The sequence below is a fragment of the Populus trichocarpa genome, chromosome 16 (genome assembly GCF_000002775.5).
Source record: "Populus trichocarpa isolate Nisqually-1 chromosome 16, P.trichocarpa_v4.1, whole genome shotgun sequence".
In the NCBI taxonomy this organism is placed as follows: Eukaryota; Viridiplantae; Streptophyta; class Magnoliopsida; order Malpighiales; family Salicaceae; genus Populus; species Populus trichocarpa.
The window spans coordinates 4774233-4800154 of NC_037300.2; the positions used below are offsets into that span (position 1 = coordinate 4774233).

The following is a 25922-nucleotide window of genomic DNA, read 5'->3' on the forward strand; positions in this document are numbered from 1 at the left end:
TTATCGTTTCAATATTTTTCTTTTAAAAAAAGATGTTGTCTTTATATTTTTTTTAATTAAACTATTTTTTGATGATTGTCTGAATTGTCTTTAAACTTACCAAGTTGATTGGATTACATTAGATTAACTTCTATATATTTATTTTATTTATTTATTATTAAAAAACAAATTAATAAAGCTTCAATATTTTTTTCAAATGTTCAGTGCGAGGGAATGATCCACAACTAAGCCTGTTTGGGAGTGTAGTTGCGGTTATTTTTCAAAGTACTTTTTGTACTGAAATGCATCAAAATAATTTTTTTTATTTTTAAAAAATTATTTTTGAGACTGTCTAAATTGCCTTTAAACTTACCAAGTTGATTGGATTACATTAGATTAACTTCTATATAATTTATTTATTTTTTATTAAAAAACACATTAATAAAGCCTAAATATTTTTTTCAAATGTTCAGTACGAGGGAATGATCCACAACTGAGTCTGTTTGGGGGTGTGATTGCGGTTGTTTTTCAAAGTACTTTTCGTGCTGAAATGCATCAAAATGATGTTTTTTTATTTTTTAAAAATTATTTTTGAGATCAGCGCATTAAAACAATTTAAAACATAAAAAAAAAATTTGAAAACACCTTGCACCGGTTCCCAAATGTTGGAATGTTATTCATGTCAAATGTATATGTATAATAGTTATTTTAAAAAAAGAGAAAAATACAAAAATTAAGGGAAAATCCAACGATAAACAAACAGCAAACAGGTGAACAAAAAGAAAATAAAAATGGGACTCACATCAAAGAAATTAAAACAAAAGAGCAAAAAAAGAAACAGAAGAAAAGTGAGCTAAGTCAACTCCTTCCTTGTTAACGACAGAACGCCGTTACATTCGGGATACATACCCTCCCTTACCATCCTTAACCCTAACCACCTTAGTTTAACCCTAGTTAACTTAACTCTTTCTGTCTCTCTCAAACCCTCTCACATCGTACCCTTTTGACTCGTTTCTGTTGATAGTCATAGAGCGATGTTAAAAAAGAATCAAAGAGAAAGATCCCCCCCCCCCCCCCTCTCAAGCCCCTCCCTAAATAACGGCGTATCCCTTCCTTTTCTCTTCGGCATATCTGATTTTGCTTCAAACAACTATAAAGATTCTTTATTATTATTATTATTATTATTGACGAGATTATGTTGGCATTATAGAGGAATGGAGAGACATTTTTGAATATTCCTACGATAATTTTTTTGGAGGTTTTTGTTTTGTTCTGAGGAATGGTGGTGAAGATGATGAGGTGGCGGCCATGGCCACCTTTGATTTCGAAGAAGTATGAGGTGAGGCTTGTTGTGCGAAGGATTGAGGGCTGGGATCGAGTGCGGGAAGCTTTAGCTGCTGCACCTGGGACATCGTCAGGTGGTGACTTGAAGGACAAGTCGGAGAAATTGACGGTGGAGATTAGATGGAAAGGGCCCAAATTGGCGTTGAGTTCATTGAGGAGGACGGTTGTGAAGAGGGATTTTACGAAAGAAGTGGAGGTTTATGGTGGCGGTGGTGAAGGGGAAAACGGTGGCGTTTTGGTGGAGTGGGATGAGGAGTTTGAGAGTTTATGTACTTTGTCTGCTCATAAAGAAAATGTGTTTCATCCCTGGGAGATCTCTTTCACTGTCTTCAATGTGAGTTTTTTTTTTCCATAGAAATTTAATCTTCTTTTCAAGATCTTTTACGGGTGTTGTCTTCTTATCCATTGAAATATGATTAAAAAAATTGTGGGTTTGCTGTAGAATCTAGGAAAATCTGTTGGTCTATGAAATATCTTGCTTTTATAAAACTCTGGGTTTCATTTATTTTTCATGAATTTAAAATTTTCATTTTTGGTGATAAGTTACTGTTAGTTTTTGGGTTGCTTGTAATTGAGATGAAGTGGTTTTTTTAATTCAAGAATATAAGCACGTGAAGGTTTTTCTTTATTTTTTATTTTTTTATGTTTGTGATTTCTTTTTCGTGGGCTATTTTGGTAGTCAATTCGAGGGAACAAATGATTCTTAATTGGTCTCTAAGGGATTTAGGGGTTGGATTTAGTCAAGTAATTCTTTCTTTATTGTCTTGGAAAAAAGCTTGGGTATATTGGATATCTTGCAGGTTTCTTGCCTGATGGTTTTGTCATTTCAAAACCTTCTTGTTGAGGAGATTGCTTGGAAATGGTTTTTTATTTGACCTTGTAAAACTTGTTTCTTCGATTGTTTGGATTTGTCTTACTTGTTAACAACTTTGAAGGGAACTTAGTTGTTTTGTGTTCTGATTCAGGGTGTGAACCAAGGGCCGAAGAATAAGGTTCCTGGAGTTGGAACAGCAACGGTGAACCTCGCTGAATTTGCTTCTGCAGCTGAACAGAAGGAGTTTGAGTTAAGACTTCCGCTCATGGTCTCTGCTGGTGTGGCCGAGCCTCGCCCTTTGCTCTGTGTATGTTGTGCCTTTGAATTTCTTCCAATCTCCATTCTTCCTGATTTTTTGAAAATTATCCTGCTGCATATTTAATTTGCCTCTCCTGTCTTTGCTATACAAAATCTCTGACTTTTCTGTTTTTCTAATGTTTTCTCAAATTTTTTATAGTTTCTCATCTCAGTTTGTATGAATCTTGCAGGTATCACTCAGCTTGTTGGAGTTGAGAACTGCTCATGAGACCTCTGAGTCAGTACAGAGAGCTATAGTACCCATTCCATCTTCACCTCAATCTGGAGAAGCTGTCTCAACTGAAAAGGATGAGCTCTCTGCAATTAAAGCTGGTCTCAGAAAGGTAAAGATTTTTACTGGATATGTATCTACCAGGAGAGCAAAAAAGGCCTGTCGCGAGGAAGAAGGCAGTGAAGGCAGGTGCTCTGTTAGGAGCGAGGATGGTGAGGATAACTATAACTATCCATTTGACTGTGAGTCACTTGATGATTTGGAGGAAGGAGAATTGGATGAGGTCAAGGAGGATTCTACAGTGAGGAAGTCATTCAGTTATGGCACACTGGCTTTTGCAAACTATGCTGGAGGATCTTTTTACCCTAGTGCAAGGATAAATGCTGAAGATGAAGATTGGTTTTACTACAGCAATCGCAAGTCAGATGTGGGTTGCTCACACAGTGATGATTATACCCCATCAGTCTCTGAGCCATCTCTCTTGCAGAATTCTAAGCGCAGCATTTTATCATGGCGGAAAAGGAAGTTGAGCTTTAGGTCTCCTAAAGCTAAAGGAGAGCCATTGTTGAAGAAGGCATATGGAGAAGAAGGCGGGGATGATATTGATTTTGATCGCCGGCAGCTTAGCTCTGATGAATCTCTTGCTCTTGGCGTAAGCCATCTGTTGATTTCCTCTACTTTCACACTTTTTAATGCTATTTGCTTCCAATGTAGCGGTATTAAAAGTACACAAAATGAAAACATTGTTGGTCATCTTGAAGGATGGTCCAGGTTGTTTTGTGATTAATAATTCCTTTCATAATCAGATGAATTTCTATATTGAAACGACACTAACTGTTTTGCAGTGGCATAAGGCAGAGGAGGATGCATATGCAAATCGATCATCAGTATCTGAATTTGGTGACGACAATTTTGCCATAGGAAGTTGGGAGAGAAAAGAAGTGATAAGCCGTGATGGACAGATGAAGCTTCAAACTGAGGTTTTCTTTGCTTCCATTGATCAACGAAGTGAGCAGGCTGCAGGTGAGAGTGCTTGTACAGCCCTTGTTGCTATTATTGCTGATTGGTTTCAGAATAACCATGGTCTCATGCCCATTAAGTCCCAATTTGATAGTCTCATCAGAGAAGGGTCCTTGGAATGGAGAAACCTCTGTGAGAATGAAACCTACAGGGAGCGGTTCCCTGACAAACACTTTGACCTTGAAACAGTTCTCCAAGCCAAAATTCGTTCTATTGCTGTTGTCCCTGGCAAGTCTTTTATCGGTTTTTTCCATCCAGATGGGATGGATGAGGGACGATTTGACTTTTTGCAAGGAGCCATGTCCTTTGATAACATTTGGGATGAGATAAGCTGTACTGGATTGGAATGTCCGAGTGATGGTGAACCTCAGGTCTACATTGTAAGTTGGAACGACCATTTTTTCATCCTAAAGGTTGAACCAGAAGCTTACTACATTATTGACACATTAGGAGAGAGGCTCTATGAGGGATGCAATCAGGCCTACATTTTGAAATTTGACAGCAACACAATTATTCATAAGTTGCCAAATGCTGTGGAATCATCTGATGAGAAAACAATGGGTGATCAGCAGAATGTGCCAGCCGTCTCAGAACCCAAGGATCAGCATCAAGTGAACCTGAAGGAGGAGGCGGCTTCTACACTGGGGGCACTGGTAACCAAGAATGAAGAACCAATTACAAGTGAGGAACCATTAAAGAGTGAGGAAGAAGGGGAGGTTATGTGCCAAGGAAAGGATTCTTGCAAAGCGTACATAAAGAGTTTCTTGGCTGCAATTCCAATCAGGGAACTGCAGGCAGACATCAAGAAAGGTTTAATGACATCAAAACCTCTTCATCATCGGTTGCAGATCGAATTCCACTACACCCAGTACTGGCAACCTTTGACTGAAACTCATGCGACAGAAATGTTGATAGCACTACCACATTCAGTCAATGCCTCCATATCAGAGGCTGCTGTTTAGACACACTGTAAATTTTAGGGAAGTGTGATTAGTCTAACTAAAATTTCGTTCTACAAACGGTGATCTTATGATGTGAATGATATTAACAAAGAGGACCTTTTTCAACTTTTTTTTTTTGAGGAGTTTGAATAGAAAAGGATCATGTTGTGTTTCTTCTAATCTGGTCTTCCAAATGGAGCTATCGTTTATGTTTTCCCTTGTTTGCACATGATCTCAAGTTCCTGTACGATCCGCTGATGGAAATAATCTGACCCTTGAGATTGTTCATTAAGAAAATCGAGGCATTATTCCTTGAGATTGTTCATTTTAGGATTCTGGTTCTGTGACAACTTATTTGATCGGAACCTATTATTCCTTTCCTTGTGTGGTGTAAGCTGCTAAGAGGAACTTTTCGAGATTGGTATTCAAGGACACGAAAAGGTTCTTTGGAGTGCATGTTCCTTTTCTAGATTAAAAAAAACCCAAGCCTAAAGTCTCCTCTTTTAGCTACCTAAACCAACATGTGGAGGGGAAAGGGTTTTCTATAGAATTCCTACCCCAGCTGTGCACGTTCAGGATATACCCTTCCCATAAGCATCATTTGGATTATTCCTATGAGCAAGTTATGGACATGTCACGTTGACAAGAAGCTCTCTTTCGGCTTGTGAAGTGAAGATTGAGATTCTTCGTTCACTTGTTTCCATATAAAAGCCTTGAGATTGGTTTTTTTATCTGTTTCTTTAGTTTTTAATAGTGAATTGATGATGATGATTATGATTCTGATAGGTGAAGAAGATGATGTTGATCGCAATGAATAATTTGTTTTATACGTTACACTTACGCTGGGAAATTTGCAGGCCTTGGAAGACTGATTAAATGATAATGACTTGATTAGTTCATCTGCTCGCTACAGAGCCATAATCATAATGCAGAAACATGCTCTGCTTACAGCTTTTCATTTTCAAGTTTTCATTATGCAATTTGACTCAGCCTGTGACATCTTTGTTAGCCTTTCCCGTAGCAATTTTATGATCACAGAAGCAGCCTTAAGCCATGACGACAGCTCTGCAAGCCAACAAACTCTCAACCCTGGCTGGTTCAGGCCCACCATTCAAATACTGGTATTTACAAAGACAGACAAAATGAATATGAAATATAACATCATCATCAACTCAAATTTGAGCCAAGTTTCAGGCTATCAAAAGGCAATTGCACATGAGGCAAGGCCCCACTTCTATTTGACTCGGTGAAATCGGGCCTTCTTCAAGGCTGATTATTGGCTCTATAGTCGCTTACGAGCCACGATTTCTTCTGGGTTAATTTCATGCCTATTTTACTTCGAACTATCCTCTGCATTTGTATAGAATAAAAATGCATGGACAAGAGTACACCATTCAGACACTTCAAATCAGCCGAAAAGCTAGAAGTTCCGGAAGAGTCGAGCAACAACTACCAGAATATTTAAAGCAAGAAATCAAAATAGTTTTGCTCCACTGCTTTCATGGACTGAAAGCATGAATCAAGAACTGGTAGCCTAGTTTGACAATGCAAGAAAGCTGCATTATACGACTCATCATAAAAGGCCTTTGGCGTGAAAAGCATCATCATGGCCTTACACTTTCCTTTATCGCACCATACTAGCTTTGTTACCAACCAGTGACTTTTTGTTATAATCTTATGAAGAGCCATGTGCATGTTCTCCCAACCCATTATCGTTCCAAACTTATCTTGACAATGATCCAAGCTCAACTTCACAAGGCTCCACACCTGACATAAACCCACGTTGAATAGATTCTTTCCCATATTGTCATCATCCTTCCCTTTCTTGCTTCCTGAGGGCCGTGTTTCCTCCTCATCCTAGAAAACAATAATTCAACCTAATCTGAAAAAAAATATTGATAACTTAAGCTCCTGCTAATACCCGGTTCTAATATGGTTCCACCTCTAATATTCTACTAACCATTATTCCTTATTGCATAGCATAATGTACATCTACCTCTAATGATTGTCGACGATGGAAATAAAAAAGAAGAATAAGAAAAGCGAGCTGAAGTTCAACAATGCATGTAAGAAAAAATGTCAATCGGATTTGCAGCAACAAACGGTCAATGCATAACTTTCTTTAGGACATCCAGTGCTAAAGTAATCAATATATTTCCATTTTAAGACTTGCAAACTGCCACTGAAATTTGAATGACGAAAAATGTTAGAGAAGAAAGACAAATATGACAAAAATAGGTAATGGAAGAAAATGACACTAGGATTTGTGCAGCAGAAAGGGCTTTAACTACTCTATATATCACAACCAAGACATTTGGTGCTGCATTTCATTAGCGCCTCCAATCTTACATATAGAAGAACTAAGAGAAGCACCGGTAATTCTGTCCAAGCATTTTTCAAGTTACAAGACAGGATGTTAAATAACTGGGGAAAAAGTTAGGGAAGATGGATAATACGATACAGAATCAAGCAAGAGTCTAGGAAAAAGTAGCTAGACTTTCAGCTGCAGATGAGGCATTTAACCAATCCATTTTCATTACATTCAGGGCATCTAATGTATGTCTCATCATTCTGATCATCTGCAAAGACCTTACGACTGCCATTACAATCGGAGCAAACTATGAATCGTATGTTACCGCAACCAGTGCAAGGGCAATTAGACAGATTGAGTGGTATACCTGCCAAGAGATTCTTAAGCTTACCTTGCTCATGCAAACCAGTCACTTCATCAGCTCCTCCTATGTACCTTCCCTTTATGAAAAGCCTTGGAGGAATCACCCTGTCACCCATTATCCTCCATAGTTCCTCCCTGAATTCCAAGTGCAACGAAACATCTTTCTCGTGGAATATTACTTTAAAACTTTCCAACAAAAACCGAATAGCATGACAATCCTCAAATGTCTTTCTTATACTTCTCAAGCTTGTTGTGTAGAGAATTACAGCCTGACTTCCTCCGGGAAGACATATCTCTTCAAAATCTGAGAGAGATGGGTGTCCTTCAATCTCTTTCTCAGCTTCATTTCCCGTGTATTGCTCCACGTTGGTATCTGTAGCGACTGGGGCCTCAGGACTGTCCATTACAGATAATCTGTCATTGGATACTATGGAGGGTGTGATGTTCACCTTGTCGAAGAGATTAATTTCCAAGTCCAGTTCTTCATCTTTGGATTCTGGTTTTTGCTTTGACACACCAAAATCACCAGATAGACTGTCTTTCTTGTGATCCTTTTGTATGTAAATTGGTGGTATCTGCAAGCTCTGATCAGAAAAGTTTTCTGAGGAGTTCAGATGGGAAACTAGACCTTGTTTCAGTGTGCTTATACTTGGAATGAAATTCAATTTCTTTAGGAATCTTCCCTTCACTGATTTCATTTATTTTGCTTGTTTTCTCACGAAATGGATGGCATGTGATCACAACCAGTTGAAGAGGCAAGGCTGAGTTTTGTTTGAGGATGACTTACGAGGGACCGGAGGACATGGGGCAGCAGTAGAGGGTTCTCTTTTGGTTTCCGATGGCACAAAAGCAAAAAGCTGAAAACCTTTGTGAGGGTAGTGGATTGCCTTTTGAAGTTATGAATTGATTACTGCACAGATTGTGGGGGCGAGGTGGTGTCCAAGGCAACCCTTTTATCGGAGGGGACACACCCTTTATCAACAATTTGGTGTCTCGTCATGGTATGAGGAGCAAGGCCTCAGAAAATGTATGAATTGATGTGCTTTTCATTTCAAACCACTGGATGATAAAGGCAGCTAGCTTCGCATGCACGGTTTGATAGGTGGCGGAGCACCACTGCAGAAAGCTCTAAAGGAGCAGAATTGAACCCATGCAGGTATGGTGTGCCAAAAGTCATGTTCAATTTCCAGGAAAAGCATGTTCAAGTAACTGAGCTTTAATTCCTTGACCTTTTAGCTCTCTCGGCAATTGATTAACCTTCTAACTCATAACCCAAGAAAAAAAAACTGAGAAAGCACTAAAATAAAAGACAATGAAGGGTAGACGAATGCTCTTGCGCAGAGAGAGAGAGAGAGAGAGGTAATGCATACTCCAAAACTACAAAAATGTACTATAAAACTATAAAATGCATTACTGTATCCTTTACTACACAAGAGCTACAAAATGCAATATAGAATTATAAAACAAGACTACCGAAAAAAACAAAGCCTAAAATATTCCTGTTAGTTTAATATGCTTAATTACATGTGGTATTATTATAAATACATATTTATTATTAATAAAATTTTAATTTATTTTTAATATTCATATAATATTAGATTAATGAATTTAATATTTAATTTATATATTTAAAATAAAAACAAAGCCTATGAAACAAAAATATTTTACAAATAAAATTATGAAGTTATTATAATTATAGGATTTCTATTGCATCAAAGTATTGTTCCTAAAATATTCCTGATCGATACTTTTTTAAATACTGAAAATTTATTAGAGTCATGAAAATTGATATATATTATGTTTTTTTCTTTACGAAAAAAAAAACAATTGTTTTTATAAACCGAGATATAAAAAATATTTAAAACTAATATGTAAATGCTTGTCATGAGATATGTACACTGAACTATCAAGTCTTTCCTAGAACCTTTTAGATGGCTGACCTTAAAAAATCATTTTTCTTTAGTACTTTATTTTTATTCTCACCATAATTTACACTAATACATTTATTACTTCTTCACTAACCCAAAAACACAACAATCTAACAATTCTCACAATTAATCTAAAAATTCCTTAAATCAAAGTGCATTAAAATTAAATTACAACTTATCAAAATGATTAAGTAATGTCCATTCATCATCTTCATATCAATACACATTTAATACATACTCTTTTTTCCTCCCTATTTCGCCAAGTTTCCTTTTTCACTATTTATAACCTATTTCATCCCAATTGAATCCAATTAAATCAGTTTTACATTTTCCTTAATTTCCATTTAAGAACCCTAGATCAAAGTTTAAGAATTTTTTTATATCAAAATTCATCTAACTTTATTTGAACTAATTGGATAAATGGATCTAAAATACTTTACCAGTAGATTTTGTATGCTTCAAATGCCTTCTTGGTGAATATCTACCACCCCATCTTTTTCTTCTTTCAATTTTCTTAGTTTTTCTCTCTAAGCCGCACTTTTTCTGACTTGATTTTTCTCAAAACCTCCTATCCTCAGTAGATTTGGAGTGGTTTTTCCTAGTAAAAGTTCCTCTCAACGCTTCCTATTCCTTAAATTTGAAAGAGAACATCAAGTTTTGTAAGAGAAAATGAATAATTTGTGCCCCTTTTCTCTTTTAGGGGCTTTCAGCATGAACAATGCCAGTGAGGGAAGATTTCTGATAAAATTACAACAATGCTATAAATGAGTTCATGTATTATTTTTTGTATTTTTGTCTAATTATTGATACTCTCAAAAAAACCTTCTTAAACTCTGATTGCCTTGGAATTTTAACCCAAGATAGAACAATATATCAGAAGACTCCTTATTAAATTTTAACCCGATCTAATTATTGAATTAAAAATTATGCTTGATATCATAAAACTAGACAATAAGTAATTGTCACGCCAAAATTATAATTTGTGTACTATTTCATTTACTTAAATCATCAAGATTTTCAAATTAATTCATTGAAGACTTTCATCTATATTGATAATAAAAATATTTCCCTCATATTTCCTTCCATTTTGGTTAAAACTACAAGAATGTACGCGAAACTTATACCAGCGGTTAACATTTTTTACGTGTAAAGTCATACATTAATTTATTTGGATTTTCATTCTATTTTTTTATAAATATTCTCACCCAAATTTACAAAAATTATTCCTTGAAAATAATTATTTTACCTTATCAAGAAGTTTGCGTGATTTATCACTAATTAACATTTTGCATACTGATTTTATTATTTTATCTCATTTGAAATTTAAGTTAATTTAACAAGGATGTTGGTCCCAAGTTACAATAATTTTCCTTCTAATTTATCATTTCTTAATTAGAAATTACCCTATTTAACACTAACTTGTTGATTTTTGGGCCGAGAGTTTACAATCATGATACAGTGAAATGCACTACAATACTGTCTCATTTTTCTATCATGTTAAAAATTAACTTGAGACCCTACAAGTTTTTATTAGCACATATTGTTCTCGTTTTATTTTATTATATATAAACATCGACTTTTTGATTCATATTTATATTTTTTATTTGATGTAACAATATTTACATATTTATTATTTTGTGTTGAATTTTTTTTTATCAAACATATAATGAAGCAAATAAAATAAATATGTTAACATTTTTATATATATTTATTGGCACAAATAGATTTCAACTTCTTTTATAAACTTTTTAATTTATAATTATAATTTTCCTTGTCAAAAGATGCTTTAAAAAAGCTTGTATATTTGTTTTTGCTGAAAAATATTTATCCAACTTGCCCCAAAGTGCCAGTCAAATACTAACTAGATAGAAAATGGATTTCTCAGAGAGATAAAAAAAAAAAAAAAAAGACAGTAAATGGATCAGATATACTTTCAATAAACTTGTTTGAATATCTTGATGGAATAATGTGGCCATGTGGCCACAGCCGGTCATGGCAAACCCTAGCTAATTATGTGGGAAAAAAAGTACCATTAATTATATTGTTTTATGCACTTTTGAGTGGAAACCCAGTGACCCCCTCTCACCTGTGCTTTCATATTATTCATCCATATATGACTGGATTTTCCTAGCGAACCAGTCATTTTGCATAAAATATGTGGTTGATCATTCAATGATCAAAACATTTTTATTTCTCCCTCCTACATTTGTGCACAATGGCATAGGCTTTGACTCAGTGATCATCTTGAAAAGACATCGCCCCAAAGTTTAAGCCTGCGTGTTGCTTCAAAGGGCACATAATGGGCATTGATATATTCTCAATAAGGAAGCTCTAGCATTGAACATTGTCTCAATAAAATGGAGCTTAATTGCAAATTAAGCAATACCACATGGTATATTTGGGTAGCTGAAAGTACAAGTAATGAAGGTTCTTTTACATGCTATTTGTACACTGATGGTGCTTAGACCAAGACGCAACCCTCCAAGGCACCTAAATATCAGTAACAGATGATGCAGAACCAATGTGAAAACCAAAGGAAATGCAAGTAAGTTCATCTCCTTCTCCATCAACCATTTTCATAGTAAGAGAGTATGAACCCTGCAAATGATAAACATTGCCATAGATATCATTAAGGCAACAGGTAAATGTAAATTCTTTCTTCTCACTATCTTGACTCCACTATAAATTTAAATCAGTGATTCAAAGTGGGGACTTCCATACAACAACCATTCAGAATCAAACACTCAGCAATTCAAATGAGAAAAGAAACAGGCTGGAGCAGTCTTTCCTCCATATGTTGCACCATTCAAAAGAAGAATAACAGAAAAATGAGAAAGGTGAAGGTGGAGTAGAGATAGATTCAAGCACGAGCATGGATATCATGATGATAAATTCTTCATCAGAAACAAACAAATAAGTTGGATTTGATTCACAGAAAGTTAACATTATTGTCATTAAACTAGATGTACTTCTTGAAAACAAAAATTATGTGGAGCGAAAACATCTATTCATCAATGATAGCAGCAGTGATAGTGTTGTTCTGATTTCTGCACAGTAATACCCTATCCCAAACTTATAAGTTGGATTTGATTCACAGAAAAGTAACATTATTGTTATTCCGAACAATAATACCCTATCTCAGAGTGCTTTGGAGTCACTGATCATTGACCAATGCACCCAAAAAGCAACACTGATTGGTAGAAAAAAATGACTCACTGCACAACTCACCATTTTGCTCCAGAAAACATGGATGAATCTTGTAACATCTAATGAAGATTTTAAAACATATGAGGTTGCATGAAAAAATAGGCACATATCATTACACAAGACAAGATGAGTTACTAAACCATTTAATCCCAAAACTAAGATTGCTCATTTAGAAAAATGGGCAACCGAGATTTCTCAAAAACAAAGACCATCTACTAAAACAACAATCCATCATCCCAAATAAGCAGCCCAGAGCTACGAAAAGACTTAAACAGCTGAACTTGAAGAGCCAATTGCTTAGTTCAACCTATCTCTTTTAAAGCCATAATCGAGAAATAATCACCAGAATTTTTCAAAACACACATACGCATGATACAACCACAATCTCTTCTAATCAACACCATCTTCAATATAATACTTATAAAAATACATATAAATCACTTACAGATGGTGTGAATCCAGGCAACTCTTGGGAATGAGACACCACAAAGTCGCCACCACTCACAGGGCACGATGTCTCCTCACAAAGATTATGATACTCTCCATACACAGGAAATCCAAAGTATCTAACATCAACTCTCAATTTCCCTCCAGTAATTGTTTCACCTGTATTAATTAATTGCAATTCAATAATCAAACTTACCGATTCTAATCATCCACACGCGCGCAAAATAAAACCCATTAATCTCCTTAAGAAAAAAAAAATCTAACTTGTGGTTGCAGAGATGATGAAGGTGGCTGGTTTCCCTTTCTTCACCGGATTCGGGCTTATCTTCACCCCGCTAACTTTAACGGCATAATCCTTGCTACCTGCATTAAAAAAGAATTGATTAAATCAAGATAAAACATGAGACTAAGACAAGTTCTGATATTGATGAATTGTATATTAGAGAGAGACAGACCGCAGTACTCGAATTTGGAGGCTTGAGTCAAAGGTAGGATCAGACAAAGCGAGATGAGCAAAGTTACAATCAGCTTGTACAGAGCCATCTTCATAGGTTTGGTTTCAGAAATCGTGGTGATTTAAGGATTCTTTTTATAGAGAGAAGATTGATTTGTGTTCGTAATGGAAATCAAAACAAGCATCTATCTATTTGGGTTTTCGAGAGCGGATGATTTTATCCTGTTTTCATAGCAGGGATTGGGGTTTGATATTGATCTTTGATTTTTGGGTCTGGAAATAGATGGTCCAGATTTGTTGAGGTTGTATGATTGATTAGGAAGAGGATTTGGACGCTTTGATGTATTACTAAGAGTATTTTTTTAGTTAAAAATATGTTAAAATAATATTTTTATTTTTTTATATTAAATCAATAAAAAAACATTAATTTATTTTTTAAAATAAAAAAGAAATGATCTAACCGCATTGAATGGCCGTTGGCAGAGAAACATTAGGTGGAATGAAGAATAAAAAATGATTTCGCCGCTCTAATGAGAGTACTATCTCTCGAGGCATATCTAATGAGAGTCAAATGAAGAATCAAAAATGATTTTTCATTTCAGTCAAAAAAATCATTCATACATATTTATCTAAAAAACTAAAAACTTAAACTAGAAATTGAAAAATTAAATATTCATCATTTCATCAATTAAATTTCTCTCAATAGCTTTCATAATTTTTTTTTTTAAATATTAATATCTAGGTAAAATGATTTACCTAGATATTAAAAAAAACTTTTATTGTGGATGAGAATAGTAAATTTATCATCTTACCCTAAAAAAATTTTAAATAATGGTTGAGGGTAGGGTTGTTTTTGCAATAAAAGTGTTTTGGCATTTTAAAATTAACTGAGAGCATGACGAATATTTTCCTTTTAAATAGCACAATTAAATGATATAAATACCCTTAAAAGTAATACATTGTTGGATGCAATTAAAGGATAAATTTGTATCTGTAATTATAAGATAAACAGTTAAATAACCTATTTGCCCTTTTATATAAAAATACTTTGACTATTAAAGAGGGGTGTTTAGTCTTATCCTTTTTTAATTGCATGCTAAAAATACTTCTTTGGCCTTGGGGTTTAATTTTTTATGCCTTAGGTATGAGGGCATTTTTATCATTACTATATTGGTTTTTCATTGTTACCGGGTAAAATGATAAATAGTTTTGTCTTTTAATAAATTAAAGGTATTTAAAAAAAAATTATTGGTGTGTGTTAAGCACGTGTTAGCTGCTCCGCTGTTTTCAGACAACGCGTGTGGTTGATTCAAGTAACCAAAAACATTGTTCTAAGGTGTTAGATTCGTCTCGTCGTCTTCTTCATGTAACAGTAGTGTGTGTACAAAACGAAACTCTGATTTGACTCCAACAACCATTCTTTTTTCTTTCTTTCTTTCCTTTATCTCCCTTGATTTTTATGTCTTGCCCTGCAATGTTTCAAATCAACGTCTTAGCTTCTCTTTGTTTTCGATTTAGTCCCTAGTCTTTTGGTTAATATTTGTTTTGTTTGAAATAACTTATGAAAATCAAAATTTGTTTCAATTTCATTCTCATTTGATTTTTTATTTGTTAAATTTGATCTTTGTTCTTTTAATTGTTATTTATGTCATCTGAAATAATTTTTATAATTTATCATTCTTTTTGGCGATTTCACCCTCTATCATTCTTTTTTTTATTAGATTTTATCCTCATTCTTTTTATTGTTTTTTTTTTTTTTTGCTTTGCCAAATTTTTTTGTTTGATATATTTTTATATTTAATTTTATCCTTCAATATTGAGTTGATTTGGATTTGAGCTTCTTAATTAAGTTTGTGTTAGGAATTCACAGGTTGTAATTTAGAAAATTAAACTAACTTAAGGAGGTTCGCTAGGGGTTGCTTTTGTTTTTTTATCATTATTTTAAGCTAATGTTTTTTTTTTATTATTTGATATTTATTTTATTTGAGACTGAGTTTTGTTTATATACACACACACACACATATCCTTTCAATGTCCTTTATTTTTTTTTATTTGTTTGGGTTATTTAGGGTATTTTTTTTATTTGTTAAAAATATTTTTTCAAAATAAATTTATTCTTGAATTAAATAGAATTGATTGATTGAATATAGACGAATACCTATTTTATTGTGTTTTGTTCAGTTTTCTGGGGCATTTCTCTAGCAACCCTTATAGCTTCTTTTCATGTCGTCTTGTATCATTTTGTAGTGAGGTTTCATCACACTTTTTTGATCGTAGGCGATGTTCATGATGGAATGGTGGTGGGTCTCCAATGATTTTTTTTTTCCAGGTATGATATTGATGTTTTATTTTTTTTAGTTAATTATTGCTAATTTTTTTTATGATTCGTTTGCTATCATTACCTTTGACTTAAATTAAATTATTTAATTAACTGATCTTATTGAATACAATCAAGTTGATGACTCAAGTGTTGGGTTTTTCATGCTTATTTAAAAACACTATCGTCACTTGACCATCCATTTTTGTGTTAAAAGAAATTGAATCGACTTGCGATGGAGCTCGGGTTCCTAGTATAGTCTGTATTATTCAAAAAGCCATATCAATAATTTGGCTCTCTTAAATAGTGTTTTTCCATTAAAAACAAACACTATGACACTTTAATTGTTACTTTTCTTTCGATTACTTCATGTTAAAGCAAGATGTTGTTCCCTTCTTTCCTTTTCCTTTCATGTTAAACTAAGACTTGTTGAAAAAAAAACAATTCGTGAAGTTGTCCTAAATATGTACGTTAGTTTCTTTGAGTTATGTTTTTGCCTTTTACATTGCTTTGTTAACAAGGATTTTGAAGGACCCTCCTAGTGATTAGATGATACTGCAGTTCAAAACCTATTTATTTCATATTAGAATCGAGGATAGCATATAAGGATAATTATTAAAATAGTTTTACATAAAAAATATATATCTAAAAAACTTATGAAAATATTTTTATATCTAACTTGATTTTGATTTTGAAGGCTTGACTTCTATATAGAGCACATCTTTATAATTATTGGATGGATAATAAATAAGGTATGAATATTATCAATATATATATATATTACACATATATAAGAGCTTTTTTTTAGAAAAATATATATTTTCATTAGTTAATTTTATGTTTTTCTATTTTTAATTTTTTATTCTGTATTATTATACTTTTCTAGTTTTTTTATATTTATAGGAAATATTTTTTCTAGTTTATTTATTTTTTATTTAGTATTAATTACTAGAGTTTTCTAGTTTTTTCCTATATAAATAATTTCAAGATAGAACATGTATATCTTACTCAATATATAATGGTGGATCATATATATATATAGCTTTTTGAATGACACATTTCAAAATTCCTGAATCTAAATTTAAGATTAATTTAATGAAGTAATTATACTAAATATATCCAAAATTTAAATAGGTATATATATGTTTCAGAAGAAGAAAAAGGTTACTGACAAGGCTAAAGCTGAGGGATTCATTCATTACTTCTCATTGCTTCAGTGATGATGTGCAAACAATATAGAATGAGTGCAGATCATGTGGTGGAGAATCGAAATTGATATTGTAGATCGATGAACTTGTATTAATTTCTCCTACCCTAGGAGGATTTTTTTCAAAAAACATAGCAAAAGGAATTTGTCTAAATTATACTCATGTGTTGTTCAACTGTCCAAAGTTTGAAGCTTTATATATAAACTTACTATTTTCATAAATATAGGTGATTTATATATTATTTAGAGCTCCGAGCACAAAACTCTTCTGCAACTGATGTGGAGGTTGAAACATTATGTGAGGATGACATTGTAGGGTGGTTAAGAGATTCGGTGTTTATAATAAATATTCACTCCATAATAAAGCCTTATAGCAAATCTTATCATAGTTACTAGATAATTGGCTTCCTTTACGTTTGTGGGTAGGATCAAAAAAATTTTATTGTAAAAAATAAATGTTTAGGTCATGAAAAACTTCTTGCCAATGCCGGTAAACTTGGTCCGTTGAATTAATCTTGAAATCTCTTGATTCAACTCTTTGCTTAGCCCGAGTATAAAATTAAATACGTGTGAAATTGTCTCGACATGAACAGGTCTGAAAGTATCTCAAATGATTGACAAAAATATGGTTTGACTTTGGTTTTTTTTTTTAAGATGATATCTTTTTTTTTAAAAAAAAATATTGATATGGTAACATATTAGATTGATCTAGGTTCTGTGGCTTAATGCGCCATAACATGCCAAACTCGTGACCTGTTAATGGACCACACTGGATTTAATAATATTTTTTAACTATTTTGTATTTAATTATATGATAACAAAAATAGACACTCACAAAATCAAGCACCAACCCAATACCAAAATGTTTTTTTTAAATCAAATTAATCTCACAGAATGCAAATCAAAATAAATTATGAAGTTCGATTCTAAATTAATCCAAGTTAACCCGTCAAATCTAAGACCCGGGTCATGGATTCCACTAGATTTAATAACTTATTTTTTATAAAACTATTTTTTATTTAATAGACACTTGCAAAATTAAGCACCAATTAAATATCAAGATATTTATTTGAGACTGTGATAAATCCATAAAAAGTAAATTGAAACAAATTATAAAAATCAATTCAAAATTAATCAAATATTGAATGATGAAATTGAAAAAATAGTCAACAAAAACTCAATGTTTAAGGATGAAATTAAAAAAAAAATTAATAATAAAAAAACAGGCAAAGCGAGCAAGCTTAGGTGGGCCTTTAAAAATAAGCTTAGGCGGCGCATGGGTTGCCAGCCTAGGCCCACACCCTAGGACTTTTTTTTTCCAGGTTGGGTGTACGATGTGTTTTTAAAATAAGCAGACAACGCGACGTTTCTAGTTCATCTCCGCCCATTTGAACTAAATGGAAAGTTGGGTCTCCAATTTTTTAGACCAAAAACACCCATTTTCAATTTTTTTTTAGCAATAAAACACCTAATAAATGCCCTAAATACCTCAACTAATCCATTTGTGGGATTAAATTAGCATAAAAATGATTAAAAAGCAAAAAATTAACCTGAATCCAAAACATTTTCTGAGTCTCGATCTATTTTTTGGACAAGATTAAGGCCAAGAACCACCTTAATGAAGCTTCCCTTGCTAAATGAAACTCGTTAATACAAAAATCGAGCTTTTTTGTCATTAAAATACAGTCAATCAATGACTTTCTCTCTTTCTTTGTTTTCCAGTGTGTTTCTCTTTTTTCTCTTAAGTTCAAGGATCGAAAATTAAATTAAATAAAGTTTTGGATCTAAATTAAAATGATAAAAAATAAAGGAACTCGTAAACGAAGAAAAAAGAAAGTAGGTGGATTAAATAGAATTTTTTTTTTGTGAATTTAAAATTGATTAGTGATTTCTTATTGCTTTGATTATTTTTTGTTGAATTTTGTCTTTTTTTAATAAATTGGTTATAGAAAATTGTAATTGAAAAAAAAATGGAAGATGAAATTAGAAAAAACTTATAATTACTCTACAGTGAAATGCCTAACTGTTATAATGTAATTGTAATATATGTGATGCTAGGTTGAATACCAACGGGCTAAAATAAGAAAATAAAAATTTAATCAAATTAATCAAAAGGGAATTAAAACTGTATTTCTAAGCGTAATGTGGATAATTGAAGTTTCCCTTGCTCTTGTAGAAGTTGCGTGATGCTGCGCTTTTTATGATTAATACAAGATCTGATCCTTGGTTGATACCTCAGATTTGCAAACCATTAAGACGAACCAGCAAATCTCCATTAGATTTGAGTGTTTCAAACTTGCAATAACAGGAGAAGCTACCTTATGAGATCTGTTTCCTCCTGTTGTAGGTACTCAAGAGGAAGCTGCTCATGCCTCTGATATAGCAGCCATTGAATACAGAGGGATCAATGCTGTAACCAATTTCGATCTAAGTACATAGCAATATTGGAGACGCTATTGATGGAGGGTGTGAAGGCTAAAGGGAGTTGATTTACATAAGACAATTTCCCTGTCAAATTTACTCCTGTAGTGCGTCATTTTGTAGACATGGGGTATCAGCTAAGCAAGGTTTTAGTTGCATATCCTCGTACTGTTGCTGTCTTATGATCTGTTCTAGGGCCTACCTGTCTATTCATTAGACTGTGTAAAATTGGATTGGTTTAAATCCATTTTGCAGTGGTTTACAAGCTATCGGCATTGTTGACGTTTCTTTCTACCAACTCTTTTCAATACGGTGTATCTGGTAGATGGTGTCATAACTCATACTTCAATTGTATTTCCTACTTACACAGATGCACTTAATTTTAAACTTCTGGTACATCTTGCTGTTTTTCTTTTAATGGAAAACTTGTCAACTCCAGAACAACTATCTGGTTTTGGGTTCTGGTTTAATTTTACAGAATGCGAACTTTTGTAATTTTATATATAGCAGAGTTGTATATATTTTTGTGTCCAACATAAAAAAAAATCTACATGTTAAACTTACTGAATCTCATCTGCATATACTTCAATCAGTTGTGTGGCATAAAATTTGTTTCAAAACTAAAAAAACAAAGGAATATAGGACAGATTACATTGTGGGAAAGAGCTTTATGGATCAATAACTGGAGCTGATCCAGTAGGATGACATGATTTTGCGGTGTCCAGATGGTATCCGAAGACTGCGAAACATAATTCTTCCTTCCCTGTATTGGTCAATCCCGCCTGCTTGCCAGTGGAACAACCTCAGCCAGAGGGGTTGCGAGGGGTGTAGGCAATGGAGATGTTCTACAGACTGGACAAGTTGGGTGCAGCCTCAACCACGGGTCAACACACTTGAGGTGAAAGAGATGTCCGCAATCCGGCAGCAACCTTAGTTTATCAGTGCTCTTGTAATCTGCCAAGCATATGGAGCAGCATGTAGAAGTGGAGTCTGTCTTGTGTAGCTTGGCCTCCGAATACAGAAGTGTAGGATAGCTCTTTAGAGTGGCCTCATCGAGCCCTATTTCAACAACAAAGCTTTGCAGGTTCAGTTGCTGATCTGCAGAATTTCTTCCCTGGCTTGGCACCGACGTCTGCTGGTTTCGTGCGCAAAAATAGGAGGCCAAAGTGATTGTTGTAATGAGCAGCAGGATTCCAATAGATACACCAATGCCATAGCCAAATCCACCAATGTTATTGGAGCCAAGAAGTCCAGTATACCCTGTTGTGCTATTCATATCCTCAAGGAATATTGAAGCCGGGAGAAGCCGGGATTGGAAGTAGAATTGGATATGTGATGCAAATGATCTGGTTAGCCATGGCCATGGCAAGAGAAATGGTTTATTTGGGGTGTTATAAATTTACAAAGTCAACGGTAAGATGGGACAGATAAAGAGTATTATTGGTGGAGTTTTTATCAAGGGAAGATGTATTTGGGCTTCGAAGTAAAGAGAGGGCAAGGAGGCAAGCAAATGAATGTGAATACAATATGTTTTTCTTCTTTTATCAGTCATATATCATGGCTGCTTAGCTTTTTTAAGGTCAACGGCTCTCATAGCCTGCAATTTACTCTAATCTTGATATGATTAGTAACGTCTTTCTTTCAACTAATCAAAACAATTCTTTAATCCTCTATAATTCTCTTTGTGCGTGCAACGCACGATCCTAGCTGATAATATACATATGCATGCCATGGTTGATTACTACTTTAATTATTCAAGCAAGGCCAGCCAATTATTTGCCCACAAGAAGATAAACAGAGCCAAGGAGTTGTTTCTTGCTTGTGGCGTTTGTTTATTGTTTTATTTATATCACAGCCAGTGGGCAGTGGCCATGATTAACAGGTTGGTGCTAGTGGCTACCACCTGCTACATACAAAATTTCAAGATTCTTTTGCCCTGTTTTCTTTTCTCTTTTCTCTGTTGTCAGAGATCTCAAAATACTCTTGACTGGTGGTTAAGTAGTTGCTCCTACCATATCCATTGCTCGTGTCGTTTTCTGTATGTGAGATACGCCATCGATCAGGCTTCTCATGAGCTCCTGCTGCTCTGGGATGACAAATTGCTTGTTGGCATAATATGTCTTCATCGTTCTTTATCGTCGAATCTCTGGGAGAACTGGGAGATAGGCATCCTTCATCTGCAGAGTGAGACCTACACTTTGGTCCCACAGAACGCTAAAATATGATCAGCAAATGTTTATAATTGGGCCCTGGATCATGCCTTTATTTTTTTTGCTTTTTTTTTTTTCCGTACCCAATCTTTTATTTATTTAGTTTTTCTTTTCAATTTTTTCATTGTTGTTTGAAAATTATGTTTTATAAATTTTTCTTTTTACATGGTTATATATTCTCTATTCAACCTTTAATATTAAATTTTTTTTAGCTAAATCATTATAGTAAAACCCATAAATACTATTTATTTTATTAGAATAATGTTTTGTGTTTTGTTTATTTTTTAAAAATTTATCATTCGACAACTAATTTTTTTTATTTAGTTTTTTTTATAATTTTATTCTTCAATATTAGGTTGTTTTGAAAATTTTGATTTGAAGTTTTTTTTTATTTAGCCACACCTACAAATAACTATTCATTAGAATAATATCTTGTTTTTTGTTAGTTTTTTTTTTTCAATTTTATCCTTCAATATTAGGTGATTTTAAAAATTATGCTTTTAAAAATTTTAATTTCCTTTTTGTTTTGTTATATACTTCTCTCATGAATTTTTTTTTTCTCAATTGCAACCTTCAACATATTCCTTTTATTTTATTTTCATGAATTTATCTCAATCTTATGACTCAGGTCGCAGGTTTAATATATTTACCTGGGTTGACCTAAGTTATTTTCTTGGGTTGATTTTTCTAATTGATTTTTTTATTTCATCATTTGACATTGAATTAGTTGAAAATTGGGCTTTGTGGTTTTTTTTTTTCAATTTGCTTTCTATGGAATTATCCAAATTTTTTAATTCGAGTTATAGGTCGGTAGGTTGACCTGACTTTGCTCCTTTTTAGCCTTTTTTTAATTGAGCTTCATATTATTTTTTTATTTGTTTTCTATGAAATTATCCTGATCTGATGACTCAAGTTGACTTGATTTATTTTTTTGTCATTTTTTAATTGAATATACTTTTTTTCAATTTCACCATCCAACAACTCAATAATTTTTTTTTCAATTTCAACTTTCAGTTTATTTTGGAATTGAGTTTCGTAATTTTATTTTAATTTTTTTTTCCGTGGAGTTGTTCTAGTCTCATAGATTTATTTTTTTCTCGATTTCAACCTTCAACATTATGTCTGTTGGGAATGGAGCTTTGTGACTTTTTTAGTTGTTTTTTATAAAATTATTTCAATCCCATGATCTAGATCGTAGGTTTAACAAGTTAGCCTAAGTTGACTTTGGTTGGGTGTTTTTAGCTTTTTTTAAGTTTTTTTGATTTTATCCTTCAACATTGAGTTTGTTGAAAATTGAGCATTGTAATTTTTTTTATTTGTTTTCTATGAGTTTTTCTCAATCTTATGACCTGGTTTGCAGGTTGGCTGGTTAACTGGGTTTCTTTGTTTTTTTTTTTTTTTTTTACTTTTCATCATTAGGTTGTTTAGAAATAGGTCTTCATAATTTATTTGGATTTTTTTTCTATAGAATTATCACGGTCTCATGACCCAAATCATAGATTTGACAAGTTAATCATAATCAATTCAATATATCACAATTTTAATATTTGAAAACATATGTCATCTAATATATCATCGTATCAAGAAAATATCATAGGTGTACATAAACTTGATTGCCAAGATTTATATTTCCTTGCTTAAGAAGTTGAATTTAAAGCTAATAAGTTAATAGACCAACCCTTTGGACACTTTCTATTATTATTATTATTATTATTATTATTATTATTATTATTATTATTTCACTGGAAGAGGTTGAGACTTCAAAATCTGAAATGGAGGAAAGTAACTCTCTCTTCACACACTCCATTTCAAAGTGTTCAAACTAGCAAAGCACTAGTGTTGACAATCCATTCATTAACACACATATTTTCTTCTTTTTCTTAGGTTACGGTCTCACCTAATTAAAATTAAGAAAAAAATTGAAAGAGGTTCAGAATATTTCTATTCATCGGAATATAGGATGATTATTTTTTTTACCTTCCAATAAAAAAAATGTTAACTTACCCTTGGGGTAATGGGGTAATGTGGTAGTTTTTAAAAGTTTCATTGGTCATTATTTATTTAATTGTTTGGGATAATTCAGTCTTTTAATTTTTTATTAGCATAATATATATACTATATCAGTAAAATTTATTTAAAGGTTATTTTTAAATTTTTTAGGAATAGTGTTCAAACTTTTATACCCTTAAGCAAAAGAAATAAACTAACAATCAGGGGTATTTACTTTCATCTTTTTTTGTATTTAATAGGTTGATCGGTCTATTTAATTTATTGAGAATTAATTTTTATATTTTTGTTATTTTTATATAGTTGATGAGTTAACCCGAGTTGACACATTTGATTTATTAAGTTTTTTTTATGTTAATAAAAATTAAACCAAACCGCAATATCCAATAGGTTGACCTGACTTTGCTCTCTTTTTTTTTGCTCTTTTTTAATTGAATATATTTTTAATTGAGCTTCATTTTTTTTTCAATTTGCTTTCCATAAGATTATTCTAATCTCATGATTTAAGTTGACTCGATTTATTTATATTTTTAATTGAATATATTTTTTTCAATTTCACTATCCAACAACTCAATATTTTTTTTTAGTTTTATTTTTCAATTTCAATTTTCAATATTAGCTTATTTTGGAATTGAGTATTGTAATTTTATTTGAATTTGATTTATGTAGAGTTGTTATAGTCTCATATATTTATTTATTTATTCGATTTTATCCTACAACATTGTGTTGGTTAGAAATTGGATTTTATAAATTTTTTTATTTGTTTTCTATTGGCTTATACCAATTTCAAGACCTAGGTTGCAGGTTGACTGGTTAACCCAAGTTGACTCGGATAATTTTTTTATTTTTTTTTAATTTTATTTTTCACCATTAGGTTGATTAGAAATAGGCCTTCACAATTTATTTTGATTTTCTTTTTATAGAGTTATCATAGTTTCATAACCCAAATCGTAGATTTAACAAGTTAACCTTGGTCAATCCAATATGTCATAGTCTCAATATTTGAAAACAAATGTCATCCAATATATCATGGTATCAATATTTAAAAAATATATTATTCAATATGCATTATATTTTGAATTTATAATTAATTTTTTTAATTAGAAAACACATTAAAAACATTTGGAAATTTATTTTATGTTAAAAAACTAACCTAATCCCTAGCACAACGCGAACCAATGATCTAGTTAATAGAACACTAAAAGAGGTGGTGCTTTTACTGTTCACCACCTCACAAAAAAAAATATTTATTGCAATAATGTTTATTTTATTTTATTTTAATTTATTCTTTAACATTTAATTTATTAGAGACTAGACTTTATGATTTGTTGTGTTTTGCTTTCTACATGGTTATTTTAGTTTCATGACCCGTGTCACGGGTTTAACGGGTTAACCCGGTTGACTTAAGTTTTTTTTTCTTTTTATTTTAATTGAAATCTTTTTTCAATTATAAAATAAACTCAGTCTTCTTATTACTTCATTTCTTTTATATTTTGATGAATTTTTTTATACGAAAACTATTGTATTTTTAAAAAAAACTTATTATAATAGTTTCAATTAAAAAAACTAAAAACACATTAATCGAGTATGTCTACACACCTAAGAAATCTAAAAACAATAAATTTGAGAAAATTGTATAAAAAAATATAACAAAAAAAATTAATATTTTATTCTTAGTAAATACATGGTTATTTTTAAAGCAATGGATAATATCAACATTAAAAAATCCCTAATCTTCTTAAAAACAATGGAACTGAATAATATATTAAATGTAATTTTAATAAATTGATTTTAAAATATTTGTTTTCTAAAACATTAAAAAAAAAGATAAAAAGATATATCAAGAAAAATGCCACCCGCAAATCGGAGTGGCCTTCCAGCATAGGCATTTATTGGCTAACGCAACGGTGTGGCCCTCCAGAGATACAATTTCTCGAACTAATTCGTGAATTTCTAATGGTGGTGGTGTTCTCGGTTGCCACTTCTTTCCCTTTCTCCTCCTAATTTTACCTCTTCTTTCTGTCATTTCATTGTTTATTTTTATGTTTTAAAAATATTTTTTTAAAAAATTAATTATTTTTTTACTTCAAATTAATATTTTTTTAGTGTTTTAGATAATTTTGATGCGCTGATATAAACAATAATTTTTAAAAATAAAAAAATATTATTTTTTTATGTATTTTCAAGCGAAAAACACTCTTAAAAAACAACTGTTAGTACACTTTTAAACACCTCATAATATTTCTCTTATTTTATGTTTTTATTTAAAAATAAAAAAAGAATCTAAAAAAAAAGAATATTAATACAAAAAGAATGGAGACATTAAGGAAATGATAAAATTTAGTGCGACTGGTAAAAATTATGCGAACGTATTATAAGAAACTAGAAAATAAAAGAAGAAAACACAAATGAAGAACTGCAAC

General features: G+C 32.3%; 4 protein-coding genes across 4 annotated transcripts; 1 reads left to right on the forward strand and 3 right to left on the reverse strand.

Annotated features, from left to right (window-relative positions):
• Window positions 1–1041: 1041 nt before the first annotated feature.
• Window positions 1042–4807, forward strand: LOC7469933 (uncharacterized). Its single transcript, XM_002322736.4, has 4 exons — window positions 1042–1657; window positions 2289–2444; window positions 2626–3318; window positions 3512–4807. The coding sequence occupies exons 1-4, from the start codon at window positions 1259–1261 to the stop codon at window positions 4646–4648; spliced, it is 2385 nt and encodes a 794-aa protein (XP_002322772.2). The 5' UTR covers window positions 1042–1258; the 3' UTR covers window positions 4649–4807.
• Window positions 4808–5759: 952 nt separating this feature from the next.
• On the reverse strand, window positions 5760–8684 carry LOC7488078 (uncharacterized protein At5g39865). The gene has a single exon (XM_052448057.1). It carries the CDS (start codon window positions 7997–7999, stop codon window positions 7127–7129), a length of 873 nt encoding a protein of 290 aa, XP_052304017.1. The 5' UTR covers window positions 8000–8684; the 3' UTR covers window positions 5760–7126.
• A 2825-nt stretch (window positions 8685–11509) lies between these two features.
• LOC7469934 (uncharacterized) lies at window positions 11510–13643 on the reverse strand. Its single transcript, XM_002323336.4, has 4 exons — window positions 13339–13643; window positions 13148–13246; window positions 12882–13042; window positions 11510–11827 (listed from the first exon to the last, which is right to left on the reverse strand). Exons 1-4 carry the CDS (start codon window positions 13430–13432, stop codon window positions 11720–11722), a joined length of 462 nt encoding a protein of 153 aa, XP_002323372.1. The 5' UTR covers window positions 13433–13643; the 3' UTR covers window positions 11510–11719.
• Window positions 13644–19842: 6199 nt separating this feature from the next.
• On the reverse strand, window positions 19843–20819 carry LOC7469935 (RING-H2 finger protein ATL70). The gene has a single exon (XM_002323337.4). It carries the CDS (start codon window positions 20556–20558, stop codon window positions 20055–20057), a length of 504 nt encoding a protein of 167 aa, XP_002323373.2. The 5' UTR covers window positions 20559–20819; the 3' UTR covers window positions 19843–20054.
• Window positions 20820–25922: the final 5103 nt, after the last annotated feature.